The following is a 26919-nucleotide window of genomic DNA, read 5'->3' on the forward strand; positions in this document are numbered from 1 at the left end:
ACAGTTGTAGAGCCATCAGACTAGAAAATCTGTCCATTCTGCACTATGGAATGCACAATGGACTTCATTAATTTTGGGGTAAAAAACCATGTTGATAAAGTGATTTTTCACTCAGAGCCAATCTGAGCACTGCACACTAGGATCACTAATTATTGATTCATACAGCAATGCAACAAGTAGGTGCTAAATGGTTCAATACGGTGGCTGGGACCCAGAGAGGTATGGAGTGTGCAGTGTTTTTTTGAGTACCATTAGGAGAATGTGGTGATGGCTGTTACCTTTTGAAGAAATCCAGCTCCAGGGTTAAGGGTAAATCTGAATAAGCCATTATTTGCAGGCTATTCTGCAAGTAATGGAGAATAATGAATGCCTATGGGAAAGTCTGCAACAGCCTCCCATAAAACCTGTGGAAAACCAAAGAGCTGAAATTCTGAGATGAAATTTTGGGTTATGAGTCATGCAATGCTGAAATTATAAGGAAAATATGAGACCTTATTCCCACTGGAAAGGAGGTAGCATGTACAGAATTTTCACATTAAGAAAATTATTAGCCTTTATTGAAGCTATGTGCTCCAAACTAAAACAGGAATCTTGGTCATAAAGGCTGAGTTCTAGGACTGAAGAAGGTGGATGTGGGATGGCTATGTGTGTGCTAAGCTGTATTTTTACTATTTCAGCATAATTAGAAGCAAGCTCATAAGGGCTTTGGAAAGGAAAGGAGAAATTCAAGATTTACAAAGTGTCCATCACAAGCATGAATTACTTTTGTCTACCCTTAATGGAATTAAAGTTCTTAAAAATAAGTCACATCTGGAAAGTATCACTATCAAGATATGACAAGGGCTCAAGGGACAAATGGAAAATTCAAGCAGAAAACGTGATGAGTTGGTCCTGAATCCCTTCAGGCTGCCATGGAAGTGAGGAAGCTGATGGATCCCAGTGCAGCAGCATCTCACCTCTTCTCACAGCTCTGCACAGAGCCAGTGGCCACATGAACGTGGGAGTTCCTACCCACTTTCCAAGCAGAGGCCATTACCAGTACAGTAACAAGAAGGTTTTTGAAAGCATTTTGACAATCCTAAAGGATTAGGATCTTCTACATCTTGCAATTCAAACTGTGATAAAAACAAAATCCAAACACTTAACAGCAGAGCATCTGTTATACCAGGATGTATTTTATGGACACCGAAATTTTGTGATTCAGTTTTGAGCTATTTAGAAGATGGATGAGGCAAGGCACAGGCCTCAATACTGCTTGAGTGATTTGAAGAAGAAGAAATCCTGCTTGGCTTGTGCTCCAACAACAGCCAACATTTCCCAAAGGATTGGCTCTGGGCTGTATGACTTTTTCCCCTTCTTCCTGAAATTTCTTGTCTGCTCTTCCTTATAAGATTATTACTGCTTTATCCTTGAATCTCACTGATCTCCTAAATGGGAATCACATCAAAGTGTAGTCCCATTGCATGTGTTTTGTTGATTCAACACCAAGAGAGAGACTCTATCTGCACTAATGGCTCCTCTACCTCTGAGAAATGGATTGTGCATGTTAAAGGCTTTCCATTTGCTGAGCTGTGGGGGTAGATACAGAATGGATCTGGCTGCAGGCACTGGGGGGATTCTGTAAGCCAAAGCTGTATGTGCGAATCCACACACATTTGTCATGGAACTGGAAAGGCAGCGCATGCCAAGCAACTCAGCCCCTCCACTGGGATTGTCCATCACATTGATATCCATAGGGCCATCTGGTCCCCCCACCCAGCCAAACAAGGTGGGAAACAGCACGGAACCATGGCTGGGCTCCTAGTCTGTATTTATCCAGAAAAAGAAAAAGCACTGATCTCTGACAAACGGATTAGGATTTAATGTCATATCAGGTGAATTCAGGTCAACAAGAAGATGAGGCCAGTTTTATCTGCACTGATAATAAAGCATCCTCTTTGGACAACTAAAAGGGAGGTAGTGTTACACATTTGGTTTAATGGACTCACACAGACAAGCTTTAATATCTACGTAACTGCATGATCACAAACAGGATCTCTTTTTCTGTTTTTCGATCTAACTCTGCAAGGCTAAGAACCTGGAAGGTGATGGTCTCCTTAAAATATTATTATTATAACACCATCATAAGAAAGAGGAAATGTGAGCCTGAAAGATAGACTTTACTCTCAGCATGTAAGTGGATGTTTTGCAGTCATGGGCAAAGGGCTCACATTTTTCTTGTCTCAGAGTTTACTGAACTGCGAAATGATAACTGCAGCTCTGGAGCATGGGAAATCTGATGATACAACTGTGCCTTCAGTTTTTCATATGCAGGATGTGAAAAGGTTGAAAACGTTACTATGACACCATCTTTTCTACTGGCTGTGTACTTACTGCTCTGTGCTTGCAAATACAAGATTCTGTCTTCTAAGGGATGATTAACAGCACTTGAAGTTGTGCATTTATGTGATATTTCTCCAGAGAATGATGTTGTGTGTCCTTTGGTTCATCAGCAAATAGAAATGTATAACTCTCTGTGTGGTTGTCCGTAGCAAATACTCTGTTTCCAACAGGATGTATTATACTGAAAAGGAAAACTTTGTCGTAATAAATTTAATAAATGCATTGTTATTATGACTGTTGCTGGAGAAAGCTCAGCAAAAGTAGATCTGCAAGAGGAATATATGAAAGTTATGTTGTGAAAGGTTAGCAAGCCTACACTGAATGGCTAGTTTTAAAAATGATAGAAATCAAACATCTAAAGCATACAGAGCTGTTGATGTTTTTCTTCTTATTTTTTCCTTTTTTCTTTTATTAAATATTCCTAAAGTGTTCAAAATAACAATTCACATCACAGAAAAACTTAAAATACGTTTTGTCCCATGAGGGACAGTTAGGGCTAAAATAGCTGTTAATTTGCATCTGATGTAGATATGTTTATTTTCAGAACAAAATGTAAACGTTTTCTAAGAGGTGTCACATTCATTTCACACTTTCCATGAAACACTGTGGGCATCTGTTTATTTGTAATTTTTTGCATAATTTGGCCATAAATTGCTGGATATTTTTCCACTCTTGCTTTCTGAGGGAGGAAAAATATGCAATACACTGAGTATTTAACACAAAATGTCCTTTCAGCAAAAGCTGACCTTTGCTCAATTAGTTTTCAGCGGGTAACTACTCCAGCTCCCATTTGTTCCCTCCTATTTCTGTAAGTTCAATTAGCTACTTGATTTATTTCCCATATTTTCCTTCCTGGCCTCAGTTGAGGCCTTGAGGGTGTATATCTGTGCACAGCTGCCTGGAAGCAACCCTCAGTCTACCTGGGATAGTCTGATTACTTTTCCTTAGCAAACATGTGTTGAGACGAGCAGCCACCTGGGAGCAATCAGATCACTGTAGACATCTATGGCTGATGGTGATAAAGTAAGGGGCAAGTAGCATCTCTGTGGATAATGCCACTACGTCCCTAAAACCCAATGGCAAGGAAAGGAAGACTCGCACCCTCTCCAGTCAACGCTCTCTCCATTCTGTGCAGGTGCACTCTTGCAAGATCATCAGTACACGTTAGGCAGAAATTGAGGACAAGAGTTCTTTGATGGCCACTATTACTGTGATAAGTCAGCTGTAAGGATCATTGAAGCCTGGGCATTAGCAAGATTGATTTATGACAGCACGACACATAGACAGACAAGGGAATGGGAACCACGAGGGAAATGAGCATATGTTGGAGGCTCTGAGCTTTGTGGGCAGATATCTTTTTCTTGTCAGTGGTGGATGGGTGCTGAAGCTAATCCAGGAATGGTTTTGAGGAGGATTGTTCTCGTTTCCATCAATAGCACTTCCCCATCCTGCCACCTGCAGCCATGTGCCCGCTCTGCTCTCCTTACATCCTCACTTCTCCATGCCCTTGAGCATTCATTACTCGTGTCAGTGAACCACTCTGCAGTCTAACGCTTTCTAAGCTCTGTTTAATCCCTTTTCACAAGGGATCATTTGGTAAACCTCAGATCTAAGAGAAAACCTGCATCAGAGGAAGATCCCAGTGGTAGAAGCAATGTGTTTAACCAAAGCCACTGAATCAGAGACTTGCCTTCTGTGCAACACCAATCAGTAACAAGCAAGTGTTATTGTAAATATCTGCTTTCTGGACTTCTCAATCTTTCTCAAACCAAGATGAATCAGTTGATTTTGTTCTTAGGCAAATTCTTTCTTTTTGTTCATGTTTAAGTAAAAAATACAGTGTGCATACAAGCTTTGACAGGAGAACCTTCAGAATAAACAAGACAAGGACAAAAGAAATAGTTCTGCAAAACCAGGTTCTCAAAAGCACAAAAAGGCACAAGAAGAGTGCTGTTCCATCATTAGGAATTCCAGGCCAGCTGAGTCAATGTGCAGTGAGCTGGAGCTCAAGCTGGATACGGATCTAGATATCTCCTTGCTTATCCAGAGCTCATCAGAACACCCTGAACTTTCAGATGTGCAAATGCTGAGCTGGAAAAAGCATGCAAAAAAAAAGAGCTCCGTTGGGAGATCTCTTGTTCTCTCTTAACTGTGATTGGGCCAGAAATATTTCAAAGATAGATTTTCCTTGTGACATTTGAAGTTTTCTGTCTCTGACATCAACTACGGAGATGGATATTTATGGGGTTGGAGTTTCAAAAGATCTCAGCTTTTATATAGTCTCCAGAATAAATGACCTGCTTTTCAAAAAAGGTCTTGTCACTGAAAAGGCACCCACAGGGATCCTGGTGTTCCATCGGGAGCTGGTGAATTCAGAAGTCCCTTTGAAATCAGGATTCAATTGTAAGCAGTTCACTTTTATGTATCTGACCTGAGCTATTTTGAGCTAGAAGTGTGGTTTGTGAAACAAAAAATATTACCAAACCCTTGCAGGCACAAAACCAGGTACAAAATTGGCTCACTATGGAAAGAAGCATCCTGATCCTCAAGTTCAGAGAAGGAAAAAAGAAGGTGCAGGAAGGAAAACCAAATGAAGAAAAAAAGTCTCTAGGACCTTGGTGCACCAAGCTGAGAAGTCTATGTAAGGCTAATTGTCTATTGCCTTTGTTACATGAAAATAATGCAAATAGAATGGAGTCAAGGTCTAATCCAAAATCCACATTTCCCCTCTTCTGGGCAGAGCTTCTGGCCCAAATGTATGCTTAGCAGGCCCAATGGTTTCCCTGCGACCTTGGTGCACATTCCTCCAGACACACCATCCCCTCCTAGAGCAGTTCTATCAAAAGCTACTTTATTTTCCTTCCAGATGTGCTGTACTAAGCACAGCTGGCTCTCACTGCAGGACACACTGGACACTTTCCTGGTTCTTAGAGATCTGGGAGACTTCTATTCCTCCTATGGCTTATTATGTGCAAGGGGAAAAAAACGCTCATCCAACCTTTTCCACCCAAACTCACAATAACTATGCCTTTGTATTTTGACCACAGGGAGGTGTCAATAGTGATGCTGTTAGTAGCCTGACCCTTTAATCTCCATTCAGCACATTAATCTCATTCCACAGACCTAAGAAGAAACCTTCACAGGCAACTTCTGACCCAGTGCATATTAGCAGTGTGCTCTGGCCGAGAAGTCAGCGTGCAGGACCAGCTGCTCTGATCTGCCAGCTGGGACTTTTTGCTAAATGAAAAGTGAACCTGGATGCAGTGAAAAACCAGAGAGCGAGGAAGCACTGAGAGACACAGTGTAATAGCAGATTGATCCAGACCAAGAACATCTCTGTCTGTTACATCCATCACACTCAGAAAGTACTGCTTTGCAGACTTCTGATAACCATTTAATTTCTAAAAGCACTGAAAATTGCATCATTATATGCTTAAGCAGGAACAGTCACACACAAATTTTTGTGTATTTGATTCTGAATGTTCCTAGGAGTTTTGCCTTGTGTTCCCACTTGCTGTGAGCTGCCTGGCCCAAATCCAGCCTTTGGTGGCCTGTCCTGGAGCCCATCCTTAAGTTGGACTGAGATGTGGTATGGTTCTGTTACTGCTTTACAGCAGCTGCCTTCACAGCAGTAAGCAATCTTCTTTTGAATCAGACCCACCCAGACACAATTATGCATGAGATAAAACATTCTAAAAAGGGCCCCCAAAAGGTTCTGAAGCCAGTTGGTCATGAGAAAAATATATTGTAGGTACTGTCAGTTAGATTAGAAGAGCTGCTCAAGTGGCACTTACCTAGCATGCCTTTGTTTGAACTGGATAAGCACATATCCTTCTCAGCACTGGGCAGAACAAATCCAACCACAAACAGCTCCACCCCGTCTGCCATCAGCGCCAACCCTAAAACAAAGAAGAGGGTCCACTGGAAGCGTCCGTGGCCACACTCCTCAATGATGTTTTCATACTGGTGGGCAAGCTGCTCCTCATCCTCCATCCTCTCTGCCATAAGGTCAGCACGGTCTCTGTACTCATCATCCATGGCAGGAGCTCGCTTCTTCTGCTTGGCTTTAATGTCATCCGGGTGCGGGATTCCTTGGTATTCCCCCTCATAGACCTCATCATCTTCATCATGGCCTTCTGTAACATCACTCTGGGCATCTTCTTCATGAGTGGGTTCATCCCCACCACGGTAGTAGCCATCATTGGGTGCGTACCCCTCGTAGTTACCATCCTGGTACCTGTAATCATCTGAGACTTGGTTTGTCTCCCTTCCCCCTTGATAGAGGTTTGTGTTTCTGTATCCATCATCCATTGTGAATGCAGATTTCTGAACACTGTATGTAGTTATTCAAATGTATGTATTGATTTGTGCAATTTCAGGTCTCAGTTACTTGAGCATTTCTTCTCTTTTTCCCTTGTAACTAATGTGATGCACGGCTTCCCAGGCTCAGAAGGAGAATTACTATATAAAGTTTCTCTCTGACAGTCTCACACAGCTTTTGATAATGCTTCACTTTTCAGCTGTCATGTGTGGTTTGCTGGCTTCTTCCTTGCTTTGGGTAGGAAGAGCTGGGGCTGCTGTCTGGTGAACAGCAAGGGAACAGCAAATGGCACAGCCGGGGAGCTAGGAGGACTTGACAGGTTTGTCCTGATTCATCATGGAGGTGAAGGTCATGTCCTGAAAAAGGAAACAAGCAATGAGAGAAAGATAAGCTTACAAGAACACATGCATTGAATTTAACAGCCAACATTTTGAGCGCACATTTTCCATTGTGAAGAATGGCAACAGAATGTCTGGGGAATGCTTTTGCATCTGCAAAGCCCAAAGCTTCAGAAAAAAAAGGAAGAAAAAAAAAAAAAGCATTAAGGGTTGCCAAACTAATTGGAAATGTAGTGTAGAATATAGAGAAACCTAAAGTAGATTGCAAGGTCCAAAATTCTGCCATTCCCAGAAGTTCTGCTTCCCACACGTACTGTGCTGGTTTCTAAAGAGAACAGAAGGGTACCAAGCTTGGTTGCTTAAACAGAGATTTCTGTTTCTACATGTGTTCCTACCCAGAGCAAGCTCATCCTGAGTACCTATGATGGCTAATATCTTAATGCCACAAAATATGACCTTGCTTTTCTCTCTCATCCAGATCCCCAAATTAATTTTATTTGATGTCTTCTCTGTTTTTTCTCTGGTGTCTCCCCATCTGTGTGACAGATGTACAACTAATAGGCTGTGTCTGCCAAAATAAAGTCACCTAAAGTCATACTGAGCTCTGTTCTTTCATATCAAACTATCAGTGGAGAACAATTGTCATAGAGAGCAAAAGATAAAGCTAATATGGAATCACTGCTCTCTACAGGGAAAACCAAGGGAAGCCAAGTCACATCTAAACACATTCTCATTTTAGACACCTGATTTCCATTATTCTTCAAGCAGTTTTGAGCCAGCTGGCTCTCCAGTGTTCTCCTGCATTTGTTGCTGCACACAGCTGTGGAAAGGAGGTTTGGACAGAGATGCATGTGAGAATCACAGCACAGTCACGCTAGAGGAGACAGCACAGCGTAGGCTTGCACAAAATGTGGACTTTAAACTTTGAGCTTAAAGAGTAAATCAGCTAATAAATGACATGGTTATATATACATATCAAAGAATTACAGAATCATTTATGATGGATAATCAAATCCAGCCATGAACCTGACCTACTGAGTGTCATCACTACGTCATGTTCCTTAGTGCCACGTGTGTACATGTTGTTACCTAAAAAGCTATCCTATATCAGGATAGAGCCATCAGAAACACCTGGATGGGGTAGAGAGCTCTTGTTTCAATGCTGGAGTGTCACCACCACTAGTGAAAAAAATCCAAGAGCACTTTTGAGACTCAGAACCTCCCAGAATTGCAATAACTTTCCCAATTACACGGATTTGTGTTATGACCTAACAGCGTGCTCTCCCTGGTAGTAAAAATGTAGCGCCACGGAGACTTCTGTTTTTTGAAAAGTAGGGGAAAGGGTGTTTGAAAAAGAAAACTGGAAAAAAAAACAGAACTAAAAGGAAGAAAGAAAGAACAATATGTGCTAAGAATCATTAGTCCTTGCTGTGGAAGTATTTAAGCATAATTTATTTGCAAGCTATGCTTCCAAATGCCCTCAGAGCAGGAAGTTCAGTGACCTCACTGCTCTTGTCTTCTGGTTGCGACAGAAGTGTACTGAAAACTGGGCTTATCATGAAGTGATAATGTTAGGGATGGGCTCCTCTTTGGTCTGTAGGATAGACATCTTGCCCAGAAGAAGGAGCAGCGCCCAGAGGCAGTCTGTAACTTAGTGCTCTTCAGTACTTCACTTGGATACTCCAGACTGCTTTCTTCCTTTCATTGCCATTTGCACAGGCAGATTTAGACCCGATTCTTCAACATCCTTTCACTCAAGCTGAGCTGCACTCGCTCCTATTAGCAGCCCCATTTAGCATTTAGATGAGAAATCATGACTTCTTATAAAGATTGCAGGCTTGGATTACTTTAATTACACTTCACAGTGATGCATGAGAGTTTGAGACAAATGTACACATCACAACAAGCCTATTACAACTACAACCTTGGGCCCTTTTACACTGGCAGCTACTGATCCGAGACAGGATGGCAAGGTTTAAGCCTTGCCATCACACACAGCACATGTCCTCACTAACCTCAGTGCTGGACACAAAAACCCAAAGTTTCATCACTGTCTTGTTAACAAGAATGGCATCAGAAACTCTTCAGTTTATCCTTATGGATATAGTATTCCCTAAGGAGTATCGTTAAGAAGAGAAAGTAGAGAAATACAATATAGGAAAAGTAAGCATATGACTAAAAGTATCTGATCTCTGGTGTGAGGCAGAAAAAGACTTTTTTCCCACTGATTAATCAGTTTCAGGATTTGTTTGTTTGTTTTGTTATTATTCTGTTTGGGATTTTTTATTTTTTGGCTAACCTTAACACTGCTGCTCCAGCTATATGATTCAACATCCAGAACAGAGCTTAGCAGTATCATCATTTTCCTGGACAGATGGCAAGGCTGAGTTCTTGGCAAGAATCCTGCAGAGGGAAAAGTGGCAAGAAATGGAGAGATTCATACGTGAGGGCTGTCAGAAAAAAAGGAATGAGGGGACTTGGTTACAGAGAGGTAGAAAGCAAGTGAAATCCAGAGCCAGGGATTGAATATATGGATGAATGGTCCAAACTATGCTCAGAGTAGGTGGGAGATGGCCAGGGGAGGATGGAAGCCCTGGCACGTTATTGATGCTCCAGTGGTGGAAGAAATAGCACCTTTTGTTCAGTAATCACAGCAGCTCTCCTTTCATACCGAAGGATTATAAACCCATCTCTGTTAGAGCTCAGCCATAATCCTTAGTAATTCTTGCTTGACTTTTTGTAACAGTATTTTGCTGCCAAAATAATAATCAGATAAGGAGAAAAGTTTTGGAGGATATGATTGTGACTCTTTTGGATGCAGATGGTTATGGGGAACATCAATCAGGAAAAACATTCATTGACCTCTAACAGAGGTGACTGTATCAAAACTGGCATGACTTGCAGGTTTCCAGCAGTCACTTCTCTTTCCATCAAATATCCTAATCCCAAAGTGCTGATGAGAAAAGAGTCCCTGAGGAGCTCCCAGTGGGACACCTGAAGATCTGACCCCTGGTTGCTGAACACCAGTCAATAACTCAGGATGATTTCATTCACTGAAGATCCAGCCTTTTGAGAAATATAGATCAGCCTTTGGAAGATAAGTTTATATACAATTGCTGATGGATGAATGAGGGCTGTATACACCTATAAGAGAGAAAATTCCCTCTTAGTCCTCCCATCCCACAAAAATAGAAGCGATGTTTGTCCTAAAAAAGTATGTCCAAATGAAACTGTGGTCATCAAGTATTCTTGAGAGGACCAGAGCACAGCTCAAGGTCAGAAACCCCTTTGATCTCTAGGAATGTCAGCAGCTGTTTTTTCTGCTTCATCTCAAGAAATCAAGGCATATGAGTTCTCTAACAACTGACATTGTAGTTGAGAGCAAAACTGAGCTACTTTGCGATGAGCTACACAGTGTTTATGCATATGAGCATGCCAATATAGGGCTATATAGGGTTTTCATGTGTAAAGTTGTGTTTATTGCTACAACAATCAGCTGTACCTGAGAATACATACAGGAGGCTAACAAGGGCTGGACAACAGGAGATGTGAATGCAAAGCTTCCCCATTTGTCTGTAACAGGTGCCTTAAGCAGAGCTTGCTTTGAGCTTTGGATAAAGAGCTGTGTTTTGCTGGGGCCTCCCAGGAGAACACTGCACTAAGTGGAAACTAAGAATAAAAAGCATTTTCTCCTAAGACGTCTTTATTGAGGATTTGTTTGATAGGTCTGTAGCACAGGTCCAAAAACTCTCTGTGGAGCTTATTGAGCAAGCTATCTGTAACGAGTTTTGTATGAGTCTCAGTGAGTTAAAGAAAAGCAAGGTATTTGAGTCACTGACTTGAAATCACTCAGTTCACAGAGCTGGCTTTCAGCAGTGCAGGTGGCACCTGCTGATTGTTCCCCTGCAGCACAGATAGGACACATGGGGTAAAAGTTCTGCCATTACACTTTTTCCCACTGTCCCATCCAGAGTGTGCTGGGGGAAACTCCTGGTTTCCAGTGCTTCAGGCACTGAAATCCCATCACCTTATGTGTTGCTGACTTTCACAATAGAGTGACTGAGGGCTGAGCTTGTAATCCACTATGTTACATTATGAATGGAGGGACAGAAAGTCCCCCGGTTGTAAGGGGGAGATTATATTTTATAATATTTTATATTTTTGTGCAGATGCTTTAAAGGTCATATCTAAGACAGTATGTGCTGCAGCAAGCTGGCACAGTGAATATGGAGCAGATGAAACAAGGAACAAGCATCAGTCAAGCAGAATAAACAGCTTTTCTGAATTTAAGAACATAGAATAGTAAATTGGGTGTTCGTGAGACAGAGGAACACTAACAGTAGGAGTTGGAAGGTAATGGTGTAGCAGCACAAAGCTATATAAGGAGGGCCAGACTACACATTAGGGTGCCAGAAAAAGGCCATAAAAGGTCATTTTGACAAGCTGAATATGGATAATGAGTTGAGACAGATGGTGTAAGAGTACGGCAGCTAATAAATAATGAACAGACTTGCTTCAAGGAGCAAAAGGAGGGAGAAATCACAGCTGAAGTCTTAGTCAGAAAGAGGAGGTGAAGGGGAAAAGAACAAACCCAGGGATGATGGAAGAGAATCACAGCACGAGGACTGGTGGGAGGAGGGTATGGTCTCAAGCACCAGAATTTTGTGGAGATGGTATTTTACGCAAAGAAAACTTAGCAATGCATATGCCTGAACTGGAATTCAGCCACCTTGTTGACATTAACATCTTTCTGCAGAGGAAATACTCATGGCCTCTAAGCCTCTCCTAATCATCTATTCCCCCTACTGTGCCATTATCGCAGTGCCTAAGCAGCTTACAGTGCTTGTATTTCCACATAAATCAGGGAAAAGTACTTAGGTTTGTTTTTTACATCATAACCTGAGGCAAAGATACCTAAGCTTCACAGGGGCATTGAAATGTCCCATAGCCACAGGCCCTCTACAGATCAGCCAAGCTGAGATCTCCTTCTAACTTTTGCATCCATCTTTGACACCATGATCAAGATGACGGTGGGCACTGACGCCCCATATCTCTCTTCCTAATGTGGAGCTGAGGCACAAGACCTGACCTGGGTATCAAGCAATGCTTCCAGATATCCCATTATAGATGTAGGCCAAGAAGCTAACCCAAGATTATAGGGAAGCCACATCAGTGTCAAACACTGAATCCATGTCTCTGTTATGTCGTTGTCTTTTTCAATATCTTAGAGAGCTAGAGTCTCTTAGACTTTACTGCTAATTAATAAACCAATCTCTTCAGCAGCAACACACCTAACAGCATAAAACTGCAGGTAACTTGGTGTTGATTCAGAAATAACAGTGTCCTGGTACCCTCTAATGAGTTTGACACTTCCAGGTGTACTTGCCCTTGAACAGCTTACAAGGTCTAACCTTCTTGGGCCTGGAGTTCCTGACAAGGTCCCAGAGATGACTGTAAGAAATAACCTTGATTACAAACTGCCCACGATTCAGCAAATTCTCCCTGTGTCAGACAGCAAGCACGCCTGATTAAGTATGAACTGCTTAGCTCATTGGCAAAGAAGTGACTCTAGCTACAAAGGGGATTTCTATTTCATCACACTTGCAATCTGTGTTATTAAATAATGGGCCACTTAATTAACTCATTCATTAATACAGGGCTGTGATGAATAGATTTGCTCCAGTGGCAGAGTTGTGAAAGCAGTTGCAACCCTGAGTGAATTCTAAATGCTGCTTTCTTTCAGAAGAAGTTTGATTTGAGCAAGTATCTTTATTAAATACCTCATTCATTCTTCATTCATTAGCTTCCAGCTAGCACAGCGGTGTCAAAGGTCTGCTGTGTCTGTGCCCCTCCAGCACTCCCTGCTCTTGTCCTTCTCACCTTTCTGCCTTGCCAAAACCAGAAGATCCCCCTCACTTTGGCTCTACTCTCTTGATAGTCTTCAGGGCAGTTGTGCCACAGAATCATTCTTTGCCCAGATCCTTTCAGTACTTAAAGAGGACCTATGAGAAAGATGAGGAGAGACTCTTCATTAGGGAGCGTATTGATTGGGCAGGGGTAACAGCTTTTAACTAAGAGTAGATTTAGATTAGACATTCAGAAGAAATTCTTTACTCAGAGGGTGGTGAGGCACTGCCACAGCTGCCCAGAGAAGTTGTGGGTGCCACACATCCCTGGAGGTGCTCAAAGCCAGGCTGGATGTGCAGCCTGAGCTAGTGGGAGGTGTCCCTGCCCATGGTATGGGATTGGCATAGATTGGCATTAGTCTTTAAGGTCCCTTTCAGCCCAAACCATTTTATGATCATTTCCTATCTCACAAAGGAAATGACCACATTGTTCTCTTTCCCGGGTTCACCTGTGGGACTGACAAACTCCTCCACAAACCAGAGACAGAAGGACAAATTGTTGAATGCATCTCAAACAAAAACACTTGCAAGGTTTTCCTCTCTTGTTTTCTAAGAGTGTGTTACGGAAGGGCTCTAGCAGAGAATTCCACCAGCTGAGTGCTTTCCCTGCAGGGAACAGTTCCTTTTATTTGGAACTGCTCTTCTCCAGCCCAGGGTGCTCAGGCATCGGTCTCAGGAGACAGTTGCTTGCCAGCCCCAGTGAAGTGTACCAAGTCACTGCCCATGCCAGTGCAAAGACTCATTCCAAGAAATCCCCTGAGCTGCAGCCTGTCACAGCCAACCTTATGCTTCCACTGTGCTCCTTAACAGGGTTATTACTTGTCCATCCTTCTGGGGCTACAAGAAAATAGTCTCAGGAAATGTAGTTATTACAAAGCTAAGTGCTAGCTCAGATACGAGGGGTGATTCTCAAACCAAATCCAGCATCTCTCTCTCTTTTTGCATGACCCTCCAATGCAATTGTTGTGGGGCCACAAGAGCTTTTAAAATTGCAGATGCACTGCTCATTATGCACCTTACATGTGGAGAAATATAAGCACAAGCAGCAGCAGATTTAAAGAGATGCTCACTCTGAGACTCTTTTCAAGGTTATTTAGCAGAGAAAGTAAGGGAGTAATTGGCTTTGCTCCATCTATTTTCATTGCATTTTGATTGCTTTGACCATTCCTGTTATGAAATATTACTAAGGAGACCTGAAATTTGTAGTATCCAGGATCATCCAACAGATAGCATAATGTGGTTATTGTATTTGCTATATGCACACTATGAATGATGTTTTCTTCTTTAAGAAAGCAAGTTGCAAAGCTTGTCTTGGCTGCAAACTGCATGCTGAGTACCTCAGATGCCCAGATCTTTGAAGAACGTGGTTTTGAAACAGGCATCTCACAGCAAATCACAAAAATAGATAGATCTTATTTTCACTCACTAGCTGTGCAAACTCAAGTTGCACATAGGGTCTGGAATATATTGGCACTGATTTAACAGCAATACAAGACCTCATATATAGCAACACTGCATTTATCTTGTGTTTTATACCCATGAGGAGGCTTTCAACTCAAAAGAGTCTTAGCAGCTGCTGAGGAGTGTGAGATATAGCAAGGGAGGTAGGACAAGGCAGGGTGAAGGACAGAAAGAAAGGGAGAGGAAATGTACTGCTATCTGGAATAGCCAGCCTTGGAAATTGATGTTACCTTGAGTCAGTAAAAGGGCAGAATATATGCAGTTAGGCATAGCACTTTATAGTAGTAAGAAGGCTGTATGTTTGCCTCCCAAATAGCCTAATAAATTCCCATGTTCAGGATGGACATTAATGATGAAAAATCTTCATCTCCAAAAATTAATAGATTCAATATATTATCAGAATAGACCGTAACATAGCTCATCTGCACACAAGAGAGAAAATCCTCACAACCACCTGTTGAGGCAGGGAAAGGATTTAGCTATTATTTATTGCTCAGTGTGACTCATGCTTGTGGGTAGGGACGCGACAGTGCAGATGGGAGTTAAAGTCAAACTGCCGTCAGCGCAATTTATGCCAGGAGAGTTGAATTCAGGCTACTTCTGCTCCTGTATTACATATGGTTCTTCTGTGAAATATGGAAAGGGTAGGAAAACAGTTTGAAAAATGCATGTCTGGGCAGCCATTTGTTGGAGCTCAGGCTCGGTTAGAGGCAAGATGGCTCCAGGTCTTGGGCAGCATTCAGAGGTGCATGGCAGGAGGGAAGCACTGCCTGCAGGTTGGTGCAGCAAGGGGTTTTCCTGCAGCCTGGCATCATGCAGAGAGCTCCCTTGGCTCATGGACAGAGTTGATTTCTTCTGGTAGAGTAATCCTGGCTGCCAAGTGAAGGCAAAACTGCTGATCCTTCTGCACAGCACCCACAGATCAGAGCCTTCTCAGAGCAGTTTTGACACCAGCCTGACAAATCGCCAGCTGCTCTGATACAGATGGTTGGGGTGCTGCTGACTCTCTCTGCTGGGAGGTGCCAAGGCTTTCCTGCCCTTCCTGGCTCCTTTCTCACTCAGACATTCTGTCTGATTTTTTCTTAATGCACTTGCTATCATTTGCAGAAACTTTCCAGCCCCATCGGCTCATGCTGTCGGTCTATTTGTCCCTGAGCTCTGAGATGCTGATGAGCACTATCTGATAGACTTCAAAGGATGAGAAAAGCATCCGTGCTTTACTTCCAGCACAAGGCTGCATGAAGTGGGGGATGGAGAATCCAAAGCAGCCCCTGAGCTGATCAACACAGAGAAGGGGAATATTAGAGGATATTTAATTAGATTCCTAATTATGGAGCTTATTAGCAGTCATAAAATCACCAGGGTTTGGATCGCATAGTAATGGGAATGGCAGATCTCAGAGATACACATCATACAGATAAATGTGATTATTGCTTTGGCTTGATCTCAACTGGAAGGATAGCACACTGCATTATCAGTGACTGAAGATGTGCCCCTGATGAGTAATTTGTTCTTTCTACAATAAAGGGAAGAGAAAGAAATCACATAGGTACAATTGGGTTCAGGATATTTCAATCCTAAAGTAAATTCAATAGAAAGAAAGGGGAGCACCATAGGAAAGCCCACACCCTGCTGAAAGAAATATAGCCTTATCTTTATTTTCTGCATCCTTTCTAAAAATACAGCTCTGCAGACATTCCTTTCTTTCACATGATTCTAAGGATGCTCAGCAAACAAGGAGTCTGCTGGAAACCAGTGGAATAGGCTTGGCCATTACAAAATGAGTCTGAACTATTTTGTCCACCTTGCTTGTCTGTTTCTTTTATTCAGTCAGATAAATCTGGGAGAAAGGGCTAGAAGACTGTCCAGTTTTCTATGGGGAAAAAAAGGAAAAAAAGCCTTTTTCTTCATATCAGTCAATATTTTCTTCAAAATTTATCAGATTCTCCCCAGAGGTTCAGAATATTGCAGTTGGTTCAGTCTTTTTCAATGGAAAATGGGCAGAAGGGAACAGTTGCTTCTCAAACATTTCCAGTTTGTCCAGAATTGATCTTTTTTTTTTCCCCTTTGTGAATAAAATGTTTGGATGAAAGTTGAGCGGAACTCAACTTTCCAAGGATGAACTCTCCAAGGATGGGGAACTTCTCTTTTACATGAAGGAATTTGGCAACACTGGAAGGTACAAATGATCTGTCTTCCCTACCCAGCTGGACCAGGCTGCACAGTGAGCAGGGGGAGAGAAAATGAACAGAAAAAATGCTACTTCATCCAATGTGAGCTCAAGAACAAGGAGAGTGTGAACTGGTCAGGAAATAAGGAACTGGGAATAAGAAGAAAACTTCAAAGAAATCAGTGAGTCAAAAAACCCCATGTCAACTTCTCAAGCACAGCAAACCAGAGGACAAAGCTGGAGTGCTGAGTTCCTGCTGATCTGTCCCCAGTTGCACCAAATGAGAAATCAACTTGGCCATGTTTTGGGACATTTACAGCAGATGTGAAAGCCTGAAATTCAACCTGGGGCTGGAGGTCAGACAAAGCTTCCTGACTGCAATATTTGTGGGGCTGAAGGGCAAGATGCACACGGCGTGAAGAGCAGCTTGCTTTCTTCATCAGCCCAGTGGCAGGTTGGCCTGGCAGGCTCTGAAAGAGCATCCAAATGCCACCCAGCATTAAAAGGGATAAGGCCAGGCCACCAGGGGAGGTAAACACAGAGTTTCATCTGTTTGTGCATTTTGCTTGAGTCATTGTTGCTTTTGCAGTGCAGGAGCCCTTCACTGCAGGCAGAGCAGAGTGCGGCAAGCCTCGGGGAGAGCTGAGGCTCATGAAATATAGATACAAGCCAGGCAGGCTCATAGAACTGGGTAAATGCATGCACAATAATTGGCTCTATCTTTGAGCAAGAAACATTTTGCATAAGAGGATGCAGAAAAGGCTCTTTCAGTAAACTTCGATATGCACATTTGACTCAGCAACTGCTGGAGAAAAAAGAAAGAAAAGCCTTCCTTTGTGCTCTGTAACTGAACAAGCAACTCTGTTTTACCCCTTTTACCCCTTTTCACTCCCCCTTTCACCCTTCACCTGCTCAGAGGTTGTTATATCCAATATTCTTCAGAAAGAGCATGTGACAAAAGCGGGCAGTGATACCCTGATCCAACCACTTTACAGCCTTCAGAACACCACTGAAGAAAACATCTGTCTACCTGGAACAGGCAGGGAAAAAATGGTGCTGACCCTAACATGGAGCCAAGTCCATGGCTAAATGGTCACTACTGCTCTGAACATTTGTGTACAGCTCTTTTCCAGCTGCAGGGACATGCATATTCATTGGGATGCTCCAATTTGGTGCATGCCTGAGTGGTCTCTCCTGACAGAGTACTTAAGGCTTTGTGGGTCCTTTGCATGTGAGATCTTGAGAGATCTCTGCATTTATGTGCACATGTGGGTGGTCAGAGTGAGCCTCTACTTCTGCAGTGACATTGCTTATCTCCAGGCATCCCTCAGGAGCCTTACTCTGATCTCTCTTGCTTGGAGCAAGCAAGTTTCCCCTCCTTGATGAGTCTCACAATAGAAGCAGATGTGGCATCCCCTCCTCAGATGCTCATTTGGAAACAGATCTTGAAACTGATGTTCGTTAATGATGGGGGCAAAATTAATTCCACGCCATCCCAGCTCCAAGCAGTATTCATGCTCAAATTAGTAGTGTCTTTTTCCCAGCATCCTAGATTCGGCCACTAATTAACTCAGCAGCCAGAGGCAAGCAGGGAAGTAATTCCATTCTTCTCTGCACCCCATGGGCAGGCACCCACCAGCTGGCAGGGTGAGAAGCTCCTCGTTCTGTGCTGCTGACCTGCTGGAATTGGAGAGAGCATCAAAAAAGGAACCACTCTGATCCCAAGCAAGGCAGACACACAGGGGGATCAAGGCCCCCGTGAAACACCTGTCAAGAGATGAACTGTAACCTGGGGAGCTTTCCTGTGGCTTTTTGGGGTTGATGGAGCTTGTATTACTTCCCACTTGAGGGAAAACCTGTGTAGTACAGATGTAGGAGGCAGTGTTTTCTTTCCTGTGTGTCATACACTCTTCTGCTGAGCTGTCTGGTCTCAAGTGCTGTCAGCCTGCCAAAATCATGGCATTGTTTCATAGCAGGTATGAGAAAAAAAAATTAACAGTTAATTAAATAACTTCCTTAGGAAAGTGCTATCAGCTCCTGCATTTGACAGCACACTGTTTGGAAATGGAAAATCTGGATGGTTTTTAATTGAATGGTTGATCTCGGTTTTGTAGGAATAAAGATCAGTTTCAGGATTTTGATTTTCAAATGCTATAGAAAATATTTTGTTTTGGAAGTTTTCCAGCTGGAATATTTCTGAGTATGAAGACAATTGTTTTATTACAATTAGGAAAAAAGAACTGAATCTGAACAGGCGACACTAGACACTCAGAAAGAACAGAAAAGATGCCAAAACTGTATTAAATAACTTTCTCCATGAACACACATCCCACTTTAATAACACCAATCTGGATTTTTAATTTGGTTTCAGATATTTATGGATCAGAATCTCAGGGCTGTGCATGAATCCAGTTGTAACTGCTGAGAATTCATCCATCAGCCCTGTTATATGTGCTTCTAATCAAGTACAATTACCGATGATCACCTAACGCCATTAAAAACCACTTAGGGCCAGCACAAGCTGAACTGTTTAATGCAATTTTTGAAATCAAGTTTCAGAATTGCTTTCAATTAGTTCTAAAGAATAATGGAAATGTGTCATGAACAGCAAATTCTGCTGCAGACCTAAGTCTGAACAGGAAAGATAAAAGTGATCTGTCTTTTCTCCCTTTCCACTTAAAAAATTAGCTAATATGTTCCATGCTGGATTTTGCAAACCTTAAAGCAAATACTGTCCAATGTCACTTAGGCTGCAAAAAAGCAAAGCTTAGCTTATATGACTTCTCACAGGCATTTTTACTGAGGTCCTTACCATAGGATGCTACAACCAAATTATAGTAGTATTTAGTTGAGTTGTGGCAGACATGACTGATTGTACAGGTGCAGAAAACAAGGAACCAAACCTCAGAGCCCAGGAGGCTCCTGGCCATGCACAGCTGAGAGCTGGAAAATGCCCATGGCACCCCCTCTCCCCCCTGTGCTGCCCCACAGGTCAGAGTAGAAAGAGGATAACCCAAAGCAACGTTTTAACAACACCTTTATGCTAAAAACCACAAAGCTATTTTTGGCCTCTGTAAGGACAGCCCTATTTAAGCACAGACTAATTGCGCCAGCACTAACTTGTCCTCGTGTTAACTTCATTTCCATCCAGACAGAAGCTTTCAAGCAACAAGAAAACCCTTTCAATATTTAATCAGCAGCATGGCCTGAAACAGCGGGTACCAGCCCTGGCTGCCTCCCTCCTCCTTTGCAAGAAAGCCAAATAGGAGCCCTTGCCACAGCATCTCTTTGGGGCACCTTATATTTCATTCCTCTCTTTCAGCTTCTCCGTTGCCTTCCAGGTGTAAATCTTGCTTTATTTCCTGCTTATGGATTGGAAATTGCTGTGCTCAGCAGCCTGGACTCATGAGTCAGCAGGGCTTGAGCTCTCGCCCACTTCTCTCTTTATAAATCTTGTCTATGGACAAAACTTTGCAGAACTTGCAGCAGGCAGAGGGGCAAATGCAGGATTTTTCTAATCTGTGAGCATTTCCTATGAGACCATCAGGGTCCTGCACCCTCCCCAAGCTGCTGTGCTCCTTGCTGTCTCTCAGACTGCCCCTAAAGTCCCTGACATCTCAGTGCAGGGCTGGGGATGCCCGTGCTGCCTGGCACCTGCTGGCTCTGCAGCACAAATCCTTCTCTGATGATTTATGGCGCTTGAGCTCCTTACAGCAAAGATCATCTCCTGCTAGCATAATAAAAGAGAACCTAATAGCCAACCCTAACTATCCTTATCTAAGAGAAAAGGAAAAAAGAGCCCAAAGCAGATGTAATTAATGATAAATAATAAATGCCAGATTAATTACAAATTATCTGCTTTAATTCACCAGATCTAAGAACATACCTTCATTTTCCAGAGGATGGCACGACCTCAGAGCACTGCCACAGTCACCAGAAGGGCTCGTGGATGGCAGTGGTTATGGTGGGATCTGTCACATGTGCACTGGAAGTAGGCTCCATGCTCCTTCTGGGCCTCCATCAGAGTTTGCAATGTGGGGCTATCGCAAAAGGAAAGGCTCCTCAGCTCCTCCCAAATGCCAAAAACCTTGGCTAGCAGCCAGTAGCAGACGTTTCAGGAGAAGAAACCACTGGGATTTCTCAATCTGGGTCTGCTATAAATCATTTAACACCTCATCCACAAGTTCTCCTAACTAAAGCACATCAGGAGGTTTTTTTGTGAACCTCCAGGGGTGCTGAGTGGTGACACCGGGGCTGCCTTGTCCTGAGGACATCTACTCCTCTTGCTAACGGTCAGCTCAGGAGGACATGAAGCTAAGGAGGCAACAGCTGTGCTGGCATCACAGATGGAACCAAAGCCTGAACAAACACATCCATCACCCAGCTGAGAGTGGATGAACTTCACAAGAGCTGCTGTGAATCACAGCAAAACATCGAGTCTAACCAAAGCACTGAATCACAGAAGCAGCTGTCACACAGCCCTGCGGCATTTCCTGCAGGAGCTCATCCAGCATCAGGCCTGCTCTGCAGGTCTCTGTCTTCTGCAGGACATCCACAACCTCAAGGCAAGACACAGAGGAAGGCATTTCTCAAAAATGGATTTAAGCAATGGACACAGGGCAGTTCTGGTCTGTAAGCCATGTCAGCCTTAAGAGTTCTTGTTATTTGGAGATGGTATTTTAGGTTATGGGACAAGATTGCCTCACCTTTGAGAGGACAGGTAGAAGTATCTTGGACCTGTATCTGGCTTCTGTTGTCTTGATCTGATGTCTTCTGGGTCTTGGATGAGAAGAGACAGTATGCAGCTCTACTCTGTATCCATGTCTCTCACAGCTTTGTAGATCTATGCTATCCCTCCATACCTACAGCCATATCCCCAGTCTGTAATACCAAGAAGAGCAACAAAAAACTCTGAAAGCCAGTAACCCTTATGCTTCACTGTGGCAAATCCAAATACTCTAAAACACTTTCACATTTCATCCACCTCCAAAGAAGAAAAGCCTTGACTTCTTTTTTCTCTCTGGGATTAAGGCATTCCAGAACAAGCACAGGAGATCTGGGTCACCTTAGACGTGGTGGAATCTCTTAAGTCTGATCATAAGCATCTATAGGACAGTTCTAGGAAAAAAGCTATTTGTCCTTCAAGTGGCCTGAACTTCCAGGCTCCTTTACCCAGGCTCTAATCTCTTCTATAAGGGTTCTACACCCTCTTTTGACCCAGTCCTTCCTTCTAATTCATCTCAGACAAACGAATCCACAAGGCCACCTTGCTCCCCAGCTTTCTTCTACTGCCAAACAGCAGCATGCATCTACTGGCATAAACGTGATCTCAAAGTCGTGACTGCACAGGAAGAACAAACATGCCGAGCAGATGGGTTGTGCAGGAGGATGCCCTCATTTTAAACACAAATAACTGGCAATAACTTAACAGATGTGGTAAAAAAAATCTGGACAGACAAGCACGAGGTGACTGGAATCCAATGTCAATCAAGTACTGTGGAATTTTCCCTGGCAAAGAAAGGTTTCATCTTCCATTTCCTTGATTACCTTGTCCAGAAGAGATAATTACATTGATGTTAAGTGTCTTCACAAGAATGATACAGGTATTCTCCATTTAGGATCTCATGCGACTCGCTGCCTTTACAAGGTGGATTTTTCAATGGAGAAATCTAGCCTCTGCAGCCCAAAAGTCCATGAGAAAAGACTGAAATTCAAGCAGAAGTCCTCAGCCAAAGACTTCAGTGTCTGTCCTTCTCTTCCCCAATATCAAATCAGCATCCCTCAGGAAATATCTTTGAGATGATAAAGAAATCTATACATCTAGCGTACGGCAATATTAATTTGGCCCTGGACTCTCGGCAGATGTACCAACATTACCACAGATGAGTATGAGGATTTTCTCCTTATAATTGTTACAGAGCCATTAATCACGCAGGGGAAATTAACCCTGCCAGGCAGCACTGCAGCAGAGATCAGGAAAGCACAGTCACCACTGGCCAACGGCTCGGGCTGAATGTGGGGGAAATGTCAGGTGCACAGATGCACAACAGATAGCAAAGAAACTCTGTGATCTTCAGGGGAAACAAACCCTGCTTTATTCAAGATTTCCCTCCATATGCAGTCATCCAGCTCTCCAAAGACAACATGTTTGGCAGTTCCTGCACTCTCTCCTTACACAAGACAGGGATTCAGTCATGCAAAGCTCACTCCCCGTTCCTGCATGCACTTCACCCACTGTTCACAAGACACAGATCTTGCACATAAGATTGTCGCCCTGAAGCCCACGAGAAACAAAAATCAAAGCCAAAACTTGCTGCTTAGAAGACAAAGAGCTTTAAGTATAATGAAACTGGTGCTTGAAACGCCAAGGCTGCTCACAAGTGAGCACAAGGAGCAGAGTCCTCACCCCAAGTACCTGCCATCAGGGAGCACAACACGTGTGAGTTTACTGCAGGTGGAGGTTTCTCTATGAACACTCCAGGAGAGGAACATGTTTATAAACAAATCACCCCTGCTATTTTCTCCAGGAGTGTTTCAGGAATGTTATTTATTTGTTTATTTATTTATTTCACTCGTAAATAAATCAAGAAAGAATTTGCATTGCTGTCATGAAGCCAAAAGATTTCAAAAGCCTCCTCTCACTAAATAACCTTAGGAAGTGCTGGATCAAAGCTCCAGCATTTGGTTGGAACACAGGTCTGTCCAGAAGGTCATAGCTGTGTACTGTCAGCAAAATAGCCAAAGCTTTGTCACTCTATTAATTTTCCTTTCCTTTCCTCTTTTTTTTTTTTTTCTCAGCAGGGGAACATTATGTACAGCTCTGTGGATTCGATACCACCAGGTTACTAAGGCTGCTCTTAGGTTTTTTATTCCCTGATCCTCTTGAGGCAAGGTCCCTAAACTCATTCCTGGTGTCAGAGCTCTGCTATTAGGTGCAGAAAGTCCACTGGGGAAGTCATGAGAGTTAAACCGACTCACAGACCTTTCCTTCAGGATATCAGATAGCAGTATAGTCCAGCCAGACCCTTCCTTCCAAGCATCTTTATCTGTGCTCCCAAGATACCAGCTATTCTCAATGCCTAAGGGGCTGGTTTCAAGGAAAAACACAGACTTTGCAATGGAGAAAGTTTATCAGCTAGAAAATATGACAGGCTTTATGCATCAACTTAGGGGCACGAATTCATGACCTTCCAAAACTCCTGCAAAGGACAGAGAAGCAGCATTTGGGTAGCAGCTCATCCAGGATTATCACCCCATGGGAGCACCGCTGGTGTCAGACCATCAGCTCACAGTGTGACCCCGACCAAGCTGGAAATAGCACAGAAATGAAGATTCCAAGCGGGCAATGAAACGATATGTGAGTTAAAGCTGCTCCAACTGCCTGGGCACATGCATTGTCTGATCTGCTCGCCTCCCAGCCTCTCACTAATAGTCATTAAATTGCTTTGATGGGCACTGACCCCTGGAAAAGCTTCAGTACAAACACAACTGCCTTCACTGTTGATTTTTTTTTCTTCTTTTCTGTTGTTTTTTCGGCTCCTTTCCCTTTGTTTTTTTACCCCATTGAACCTTACTACTTCTAATTCCCGACCGACTGTCCAGAAAGGGACCAAGGAAAAAATCATCTCTTACCAGAACAACGAAATATCTCACTGCAGCCATTCACCAGCCATTTCTCCTCTTTCAAGCCCGCAGAGCTGCTCCTGAAAGGGTCTCCCCTTTCTGCCGGAGATTAGAAGTAAATGCTCTGCAAGCCAAGCCGATCATCCCACTGCGCCTGCATCCAGGTACCGGAGCAGAAGCAGTGGAAAAGTCCATCAGGCAACAGCAAACACAGGCGCATGCACGCACACCCCAGGCACAAAGCAATAGGAGCAGGGGGAGGCTGGAGGCAGAGCAGATGGGAGGGGGTGGCTCAGGGGAACCAGGCAGCGGGAGATGCTAACGTGACAGATGTGTTGACTTTAAGTTAAACAGGAAATTGAGGATGCTTGATGCAGGGAGGAAAGGCACTAGCTCGCGTTAAAGGCAGAGGTTTCCCATGGTCTTCCCCCTTTCTGCTCTTTCTCTCTTCTATCCAGGCTTTTCCTGATGATTTCTAGTTCTTACCTCATGCACAGTCAAAGGTATTTCCCTTCTGAAATGGGAGGTGGGAGCACAGTCATTTATGCCCTGTTCAAATGAAGCTGCTCTGAAGTTATTTAGATGACAGACTCTAGATGCTGGGAATGCAGAACATCAAGGTGAGGCTTCCCATTTGCCTCAGTTCTGGGAAGAGGAAAATACAATTGCGTCTAATCCCTGATTTGGGTCATGTAGGATGGACTGCAGGGAATGGAGTAAACTGATTTAAATGCAGGAAAGGACCATAGCACTGTTGAGATGGATTTCAGCTTCCAGAGACTGACGAAAAGCAATGGCCTCGTGACAAGTCCAGACTCAGATCATCACTTGTACCACCTACCTCAGCCTCCCAGACCAACTAGTGCCCAGCAGTGGATCCCGGTTTTGTTTTTGGTGCCATTCCGACTGCCACCCTCCTCACTTTCTATTCCTCCTACACACTGTCCCTGAGCTGTGTTATTGGCCTCCCTTCAACATTTTAATGGGGTACTGACAATGATTCATTCGCACTCCAAACAGATGAACCTGAATTTGTCCCCAGAACCACATTTCCAGAGCCAGACAGAGAAGGTAGGTTGGAAGCACCTCAGATGCATTGGCTGCAACCCAAAAAGCATTCATTTTTCTGATTAACAAAGACAGAACTTGGAAAAGTCTGGTGAGGCTCTTTCAGTTTGGGAAAGCGCAGCTTTGGATCTCCCGTCCTTCCTCCTACCTTCTGCCACACTCCCTCATCTCTGCAATTATTTATAAAGCTCTGTGTTCTCTCCTAATCGGGACACCACCACGTTCCCTTTCTCGCCACACGTCACTCGTGTGTCACTCTGCGTCTGGACCCCCGGTGACCTCCAGGAAGGCACAGCAGGGCTGCGGCAGCCGTGAGTCATCAGCAACCTGCCTGCACCCCCAACCCTGTCCCCTTCCAGCGGGGGAGGCCCAGGGGGTTTAACGCATTCTAATCCTCAGGATGGATAATTCGAGGGAAGAGGATTAGCCCTTCTGTGCAGATCCCACATCCAAATATAGAGCAGCCTTCCCTTCCCCTTGCAGCTCCTGTGCTCTGCCCCATCTCGCCCCAGCGATCTGTTGTTGGGGTCCTGGCTACTCTGCTTTACCATGTATTTGGGGACATGTGTCATGGTCCAAAACTACACAGTATGGTATCAATGCCTCAAGAAGAAAGAAGGGTAGTGCTAATCTTAGATGATCTCACAGCAGGATGCTGCAACCAGCAGAGCTGACCCAGGAATGGATATTTGTCGGAGAGCTGCAGAGTAGGAAAAGCACTGGATATTGTTGTGCCTTCCCTATTGCCCCCACAGAAGGAGGAATAAAGGGGGGAGCTTCAGCCATACTCCTCTTCCCACCTGCTGCAGACACGGAGTGAGGTCTGGCACAGCCACCGCAGTGTCTTTATTTGGCTGTCAAAACCCTAATGGGACTTTCAGTTGCTGTAACATTAATGCATTGATTAGCATGGGAGTAATTCCATAATCTTCTCAGACAAGAACAATTTCATGAGTTTCAGCTCATGATCTGAAAAATTAATTTGCCAGGCTGACAATGCAGAAAGAAGACCTTGGAGGTTGGCTCCAGCTTTCACAGCAAGACTGTTCCTCACCCCAGGATTTGGCCACCAGACCAGGAGTGGAGGAGAAGCCAGAGCTAGCACCAAGTGTAGGCAAAGATGACAGCCCCCAGCACTGATAGCACAGGGGCTTCTCTGTCTTTTTCACTTCCCATTTTGGTGCATTTCATTGCACCAAAGACAATGCTCCCAACTCAGAAATTGTTATCATAGAATCATAGAATAATTAAGTTTGGAAAATGCCATGAAGATCACCCAGTCCAATCACTCACCCACCCTCACCATGCCCACTAATCATGTTCCTTAGTGCCATATCTCCGTGGTTTTTGGACATCTCCAGGGACTGTGACTACACCTCCCTGGTCAGCCTGTCCCAAGAGCAAGATAGAACCACTTCTTCATCATCCTATATTTTTCTCTGCAGGGAATCAATCCCAGTTTTGAAATTAAACTCACATACTGCCTGTACCAAATACCATGGCACGTGTTTTTAGACTTACCATGACATTTCTCACATCCACTTGGAAAGTACTTCTAAAAGCAGATGCCCAAACCCTGCCTGTAGACAAGCAGCCAGGTTTACAGAGATCATCTGTATGGGCAAGGCTGCCTGGCTGCCTCTCAGATTG

General features: G+C 43.6%; 1 protein-coding gene across 2 annotated transcripts in view; it reads right to left on the reverse strand.

The window, feature by feature from the left end:
- Positions 1-26919, reverse strand: part of SV2B (synaptic vesicle glycoprotein 2B) — a 44383-nt gene that overhangs the window by 15351 nt on the left and 2113 nt on the right. The window contains exons 1-2 of one of the 2 annotated variants that reach the window (XM_052672146.1): positions 24211-24441; positions 6177-7059 (exon numbers count right to left, since the gene is read on the reverse strand). In XM_052672146.1, the coding sequence (XP_052528106.1) occupies positions 6177-6693 (517 nt within the window). In that variant the 5' untranslated portion in view covers positions 6694-7059; positions 24211-24441. Of the gene's footprint in view, positions 1-6176; positions 7060-24210; positions 24442-26919 lie in introns of those variants that run through there. The other variant, XM_052672148.1, reaches the window with a different exon arrangement.

Source organism: Tympanuchus pallidicinctus, unplaced genomic scaffold (assembly GCF_026119805.1).
Source record: "Tympanuchus pallidicinctus isolate F22 unplaced genomic scaffold, pur_lepc_1.0 scaffold12, whole genome shotgun sequence".
NCBI classification, from domain to species: Eukaryota; Metazoa; Chordata; class Aves; order Galliformes; family Phasianidae; genus Tympanuchus; species Tympanuchus pallidicinctus.